Source organism: Montipora capricornis, chromosome 14 (genome assembly GCF_036669925.1).
Source record: "Montipora capricornis isolate CH-2021 chromosome 14, ASM3666992v2, whole genome shotgun sequence".
Lineage (NCBI taxonomy): Eukaryota > Metazoa > Cnidaria > Anthozoa > Scleractinia > Acroporidae > Montipora > Montipora capricornis.
The window spans coordinates 49,361,353-49,368,852 of NC_090896.1; the positions used below are offsets into that span (position 1 = coordinate 49,361,353).

The window sequence follows — 7,500 nt, forward strand, 5'->3', positions numbered from 1 at the left end:
GTGTAGTGTCAACCGATTACCGGAACACTCCCCCTTCATGCAGTATTTTTGCAATGAATACAGTGTATAACCCTGGCGTTGTTTACTTTTATTGTGCATAAAATATCCTTCGTAAAAATAGGAAACACATATTATTTCCAATCTCTGATCTTAGTCACGAAGTTGGAAGTGGTGGATTAAGGGCCCTTCCCTCCAGCCCCCTTATTTGGGGTAGAAAAAAAAAAAAGGGCTGAAGGAAGAAATGCCTGCAGGGCAACTAAAACAAATCCCCCCCACCCCCCCTTTTTTTCCCCAGCTCAAGGTCAGTTTTTGTTAAGTATAGTTTTAATAATTGTTGTATTAATAACAGTTCCTTCCTTTTTCAGCCTGTTCAAAGTTACTTCTCAGACCTGCCAGATCTGTCTATTATGCCATTAAATCATGAGGAAAGTGTTGTTCAAAGTGAAAGCCAGGTATATATTTGCCTTCTGCCTTCCTTAGGGGGGCTTATATGATTCAACTTATTCCATTACTTATTTATAAATTGTATTGATAATTATACCTAATTTCCAAAAGAAATCAGAGACAAGTTTTGACATTTAAATGTGATTTTGGGGGCAGGGAAGTTGAATTACCTAGTATATAGTATATAGCTCTTTGAACTGCCATTTTTGCACAGAATATTATATTCATCTCTGAATTAAGACTGTGTGATTGCATGTTTTTTTTTTCATGGTCAAAGTCATCGGATGTTCAAACTGAGAGGCTAGCAGAAATGTTGTGTCAAGTTGACAAAGAACTGGTAAATGCTGCAAGAAGGGAAACAAGCTCAGTGCTCAGAGCTAGAGGATATGATGCCATGAGTACTCTCAGCTTTACAGAGATCATAAAAGAGATCCAGACTCTATGTCCGACAGTATTCAGCTTCCTCTCCCATATGATTTTTCTGAGTGGCAGCCCAGAAAACAAGACAGTCCCATTGGCACTAATCTATGGAATCATTATGTTCAATAGATGTAAAGAGATGAGTCGGATTCAAAGAGTTAACACTGTTTTACTTACTGAAGGGGATGCAAGTACAGAGGTACACCATTTCTAACAGTTTTAACAATCAGGGAAAACAGTGTAGAAAACACGCGATATTGTTTCCACCTTTTTTACTACCATGTAATCTATAACAAAAAGGGTAAATTTTGTAGCAATTTATCTCGCGTGTTGTTTTTTTCCTTTCAAAATGTAATAAACTGCTACACTTTAAGTGAGGCAGACACTGCCTTATACATATTAAAATATGATTTTTTTCACCATACTGATATTATTTGTAAACTACATGTAGCTCTATTTCAGCTTGAGAGTGACTTCTTTAAATTGACGTGATGGTACAAACTGTACCTAATCATGGGCTGTTAATTAAGCTACCTGGGCCAACAGGGGCGCCAACCAACTTTGAAATTTGTTACTATTTCTATAGAATTCTGTCTCAGAAAACAAAGTATCTAGCATAGAGCTGTTAAGTGTCCTGACCACCCTCTTGGGTATTTTGGAATCCATCCCTGCTTATTGTTATCCTTTCTTATTTGTAATTTGCTCCTGTGAAATCCTTTCCAGCTCGTTGACAGGTTACACAAGTATGGTGTGTGCCTAGCAAAGTCAATGAAATACACAGTCCAGGAAGAAATTGGGAAGCACTTCTTGGACCGTGCAGTGCAGCTTTTAAAGGAGGGCAAAACATTTGTGTTGGTACTGGACAATATTGACTGGGATGTCAAGGTCCATGACATGCGCTCTGACCAACAAAATAGTAGTGTGCATGCTGTAGCCACAAGCATGGTGTTTGATCGAATCTCTTCAAGCAACATACCAGACAATGGCCCTAAGAAAAACCTTAACGACTGTAACTTGATGGATTTGCTGACTCTGTCTGTTCAAGAGATCCAGTGCATGAGAGAAAGGTATAAAATCTTCTTAGGAAGAATTTTATGCGAGTCATTTCCTGCTTTCAATGTTCTAAAAGATGTTCTGCCAGCACATACAGCATGTCGATATTCAGCTGAAATGAGAACCCAGTCTGTTGTCGTGCCCCTACCAGTTCTCATGAAAGATGAGAAGAAATATTCAGACCTGGTAGATGTATTGGATCAGCTCGAGGCTTGGGTCCGTGAACTTTATGCAAAAGCTGGTCTTTGTAACCCTGCTGAAGAAGATCACATTCCACCAGCTCCACCAATTTCAGCCCCATCCAGGCCAGACCAGCCATCTTCTCATCTTCCACCAGTCCCTAGCGAAGATGATCCTCTTGTGGATGTTAAAATTCCTTGCTTTGGAGATCAGTTGACAAGGGTGAGGCTGGCCGGAGCAAAAGACTTGAGAGCGGGATGCCACACTCCCAGGGATAGGCTCGATCATCTTTACCCTTTTAGGATTGTTGATTGGCATGCTAAAAGGAGTTTTCTTAAGGTACAATCATTGTAATCAGATGATAACAACAGTTATTTTTGTCTGCTGGACACACTTTCCAACTAACTTAGAGATCAAGATCAGTTAAAAATAATCTCTCTCAATTTGGTCTGCACTGGGCTTAAATTGCACAGCAGCATACAGATGAAGCATATAAATTTTGATGTTTTTCTCAAGAACAGAAAAGAATTAAGGATTAGGTTTCCTGGGTTTAATCATGCTCAAAAATATTTTGTTTGTGTTTTTTTTATAGCTGGTTTTCAAGAAGCTCTATAAAAATTCAGGGAGAGAGATAGGTACCCTCCGTTTTTTTAGAGAAAAATTGCAACGCAGAAATGTTACACAAGATGTCAAACACTACGAGGACTGTGAACAGTTGTTCATGAGTGTAGGCAAGTGTTTTACCATTGAGGCTCTGGTCATGTACTTCAACATGGCAAACAAGGATGGCAATCCAACCAACAACAGACCGCCATTATTTCACATCATGATGACGGGTAACAACAAGCAAGTGTATTTCAATTCAGTGTTGGATAAATTTATTGATGAGTTTCTTCTTCTCCCTTCAACCTCATTCCCAGGTCCTACTCGAGAAGAAGAGGACCAAGAGAATGAGGTTGAGTCCTTGTCTGCTTCTGAGGATAGCCAATCATGCCTGGAAAACACAGACTTTGTTAACAATTACTCCTCATGTCTCATTAAGTACTTTTTGATTCTCCTTGATTTCAAGGATGCTGTAAGAGAGGGGAATGGTGAGACACTTGCCACTCTGCATAAAGTGTTACTGCCCTATTTTAAGTCATTACCAGGATTTAATGCTTATGCCATTGAAATGTTGATAAGTGTTATCCAAAATGATGTTCTTTTGTCTGAAGCAGAAGCTCACCACTGCATGTGGGCCTCTACAGCAAATTGGAAGGGAGGTGTTGGGAAAAACATCGAGATTGATTTGCTACAAGAAAACCGTAACAAAGACATTAAAAAGGCTATTAAAGCAATGGGTCCTAACAAGACAGACAATGCAATTGATCGGTCTAGTAGAGCCTCTGGGGGAGAAAGGCACACTGTCCAAAACTTTGACCATCAGGTGGGTAAAACAAGTCATTCCTCCACACACAGCCACAAATCATCTGAGATTGATGAGAGGATTGTACTGAATGACCTTCGGGATCTAAAACCATTTGACAGCATTCCCAATCGCAAGCATGACTCTTTCCAAGATATTTCTGCAGACCCTCTGGCAACTCTTGACCAAGTTGATTTGGACAAATGGTTGAAAAAACACAAGAAAAATCTGATGCTGGATGCACCCTTGATGCATGATGAGGAAGATGAACTTTGAACTTTCTTTGCCAGAAAAGACAAGAAAGTCATGTACCTTCCAAGATGTTTTCCACTTAAGTGAAACCCTCTGTGAAACCCTCTGTGTGCGATGGTCTGGCACATAATGAGCTACTTAGTGCTGTACACCAGTATTTTATTCTAATCTAACTGGCAGCTGGTTTTTTGTTGTATAAGAACAATTTTCATTTCTCAGATTGAATCGGTTCTTATGTATATGGTGCTTTTGGACCAAATTTCAGCCCAAGTGTTGTAAATCTACTTGTTCTTTTATGCAGGTTTTAACTGTAGTACTGTTACTGTTGAACTTAAGGTGGCTGGAACCAGTTTCACCACTTTTAGAGACCTTCTTATTAGATGGGTTATAACTACTATACTGTATCATGTAACAGCCATGTTATGGTACCATATGAAACACCAATTATTGCTTAACAAAATGCGCTCGCAATTTTGACGTAATAGGTTACCATGGCAACATGAAAGCTCTTCAAAAACACCCTATATTTCGTCTTTACTTGCTTATATCTTAATAATGAACTCGGTGACCCCCATTTTTTATTGTAAAATAGTAATTAGCAATTTGAGATAGGACTATCTGCAAAGTTTAAAAAAATTCTTGGGAGCCAATTCAGAGCTACCTTAAATTTTCGAAAAATTAAGGTAGCTCTGAATTGGCTCCCAAGAATTTTTTTAAACTTTGCTGATAGTTCTATCTCAAGATGCTAATTACTATTCTACAATAAAAAATGGGGGTCACCGAGTTCATTATTAAGATATAAGCAAGTAAAGACGAAATATAGGGTGTTTTTGAAGAGCTTTCATGTTGCCATGGTAACCTATTACGTCAAAATAGTGAGCGCATTTTGTTAAGTAATAATTGGTTTTTGATATGGTACCATAACATTTCTTTTACGTGATACGGTTTTGTCGTGACAACCCTTCTAATTAAAAGGTCCTTAAAAGTAGTGAAACTGGTTCCAGCCACCTTAAGACAGTCTTAACAATATTAGTTATGATTCACATCCAACATATTGTGAAAGGAGGCCCAGTCTCTGCTGGGGTAAAGATGTAAGGTGCATCAGAAAATGGTGACTATGAAGTAAACATACATGTATGTAAGATTTCCTAGCCTCCCAGGCTAATAGGCAGTGCCAGTGCAAAGCCCTGGACTACAAATGTAATATTGTTGGTGAATCAACTACTCCTTGACTACTATTAAGAGGTTGCGAGAAAAATGTCACTTGATGACTATACAAAAATAAATATTCAGGGAAGGCAATTGACTTGACAGGACTTAAGTAGACATTCGTCACAGTCACATACAGATTCACAGTAGCTGCAGCAGAGATGGCCAATACACTGAGTGTCTATGGCATCAAGAGTTTTTAAGAGAAATCTTCTTAGGCAACTGTCCTCTAAGCAGCAGAATTTGCGAATGTCATCACTAAGTCCTTCGCGATTCTTGGCAATGTCTCTATTGTTGTAATAGAGTGTTGCAAAAGATTGTTTCCCATCGCGTCCTGCACGCCCAGTTTCTTGGAAATAATTATTCCCTCACCGTGCGAGGTGGTCCCACATGAATAACATGTCTTATGGCATGGATATCTACACCCATTCCCATTGCAACGGTAGCAAATATTACTCTTACTTTGGATGCAGATCTTGAAAGTTCTTGCAGAATCTGTTCTTTCATTGCTGCTGTTTGAGGGGCATGGTATTGTGCAAAGAGCCTGTTTTCTGGCTTTGCTTCTGCACTTGAAGGGTAGTACTGCTCATCACCAAGTTGCTTTTCAAAGTATTTGAAAGCAAATCCACACCAGCGTAAGGGCAAGTACATAATTGTAGTTGGGTAATTTACTTTCTTTCCCTTGAGGTCAAGTGCTATGGGCTCCAAAAGCTTCTCAAAAAATTCCACATCAATCCCTTTACGAAAAACTTTTCTGTAAAAGATGTTGGGGCGATTTGGATTGGCTATTACCTCTAAAGGGTTCTTCAAGTTAAGTGATTGCTTGATGACCTCTATATCTTTCTTGCTTGCTGTGGCAGTTAGAGCTACCACTGGTACATTAGGGAAGGTTGCACACAGCATGGCAAGGTTTGCATAATCTGTTCGGAAATCATCCCCCCTAAAACAAAATCAAGAGAAGTCCATGAATGGAAGTTTAATTATGATTATTATCTAATATATATATACAGCTAATACATACATGTATGCATGTATTTGCTGTATGTATATTGTTTGCAGAAATATTATTCTTTTGTTACTATTGCTAAGGAATTAAGATCATTTAGTATTTTAATTCTAGCAGTGGCATCACTGTAAATCTCATGGAAGAAACAGGAAGCAAAATACACATTCAGCACCTTAACAGTTTGGTACAGCACACCAAAAAGGACATTGAATGAAGCAGAAAATAAAATGTGGTGAATATCTAAGGTCTCTGATAGTGATGTCATGATACAAAAATCTGCATATGCAGATCATCATGAAGTGTCATGTGCACATTTTCTAAACCTTAAAGATGCAAATAATGTTTATTATCGCTTACCATTCAAGAATACAGTGGGCTTCGTCGACAACTACTGCTTGTACGGATCGTTGGTAAGGTAAACTTTGAAACAGCTCCAATCCTTTTTTGCAAGACAAAACAGATTCGGGATGTGTAAACACTAGGTCGTATTTCGCGTCCTTGAGTAACGTCGGATTTGTTTCGCTGTCATCCAACTCCAAATTAGCACTGTTCGTGGTCTTTCTAACTTTGAGAGCAGTCGCTTTAATCTTTCCTTCGGTACTCCTCCTGATCTGATCACTGATTAATAAATTTAACGGCGAAACAACGACAACAACAGGATGACTCGAAGAGGAAGAGGATGTCGATTGAGAGTTGATTTTGTCGAAGAAAAGACCCGGTAGAAGGTGGAAAATGATCGACTTCCCGTAACCCGTTGGCAGCACCCCAACGGTATCCCTTCCTAAATATATTGCCTCCAAGCATTTTACTTGTTTAGGCTTGAGAATAATGTTCCAGTAGTTACTGTTGACAATAGCAAAATGCAGACTGCTGTAAAACATGGCGAATTTGCGAGGAGGAACGCTCGATGGTGACAGCCTCGCTTTGACAAAGACAAAACCAGAGCGCGACAAAAGATTCAATAGAAGATACCCCTCCCAGGAACTTTTTTTTGTCATCTAGACACGTGACCAGACCAGACCAGGGTCTCTCTCTCTCGCCACTGGGGCCGAGTAGGAGAGGACCCTGGGAACGAGGTTGCCACCCTTTTCAAAAATCAGTCATAGATATATATATATATATATATTAATTATGTAACTATTGTTGCAAACTATGTTCATACAACTCATATTTATTGTTATTGGGTTTTGCTATTGTCTAGGAATTGTTTTAGCACGTTCTCTTTCTAGAACTCATCAGTGCCTACCTATACCTAACGGAGTGCTTTACATCGAATTATTAAAACAAATGCGAGTCGGCACAAAGGAGCGAAGTTACGCCAAATATTGCACAATGAAACTGCTTTCAGTAAGGAGCGGACGTAGACAATTGAATTTCACAATCCTACAAAATTAACGCCGGTGTGTCAAAAGACCTACTGTAGCTGCACGAGATTTTTTCCGCAGTTCTTTGCTGACTTTCCAGGGGGACACCACCGTCTATGTTATCCTTCAACAGCATTTTCCAACTCTAAATTCAACTTTGAAAATAT

General features: G+C 39.1%; 2 protein-coding genes across 6 annotated transcripts in view; both read right to left on the reverse strand.

The window, feature by feature from the left end:
• The window catches only part of LOC138031254 (protein mono-ADP-ribosyltransferase PARP14-like), a 96,093-nt gene that overhangs the window by 27,078 nt on the left and 61,515 nt on the right, over positions 1-7,500 (reverse strand). The gene's annotated exons all lie outside the window — the stretch shown is intronic.
• LOC138033413 (recQ-like DNA helicase Blm) overlaps positions 4,751-7,500 on the reverse strand; it is a 4,122-nt gene continuing 1,372 nt past the window's right edge. The window contains exons 2-3 of the mRNA XM_068881141.1: positions 6,327-6,812; positions 4,751-5,903 (exon numbers count right to left, since the gene is read on the reverse strand). Coding sequence (XP_068737242.1) covers positions 5,324-5,903; positions 6,327-6,812 — 1,066 coding nt within the window. The 3' untranslated portion in view covers positions 4,751-5,323. The remainder of the gene's footprint in view (positions 5,904-6,326; positions 6,813-7,500) is intronic.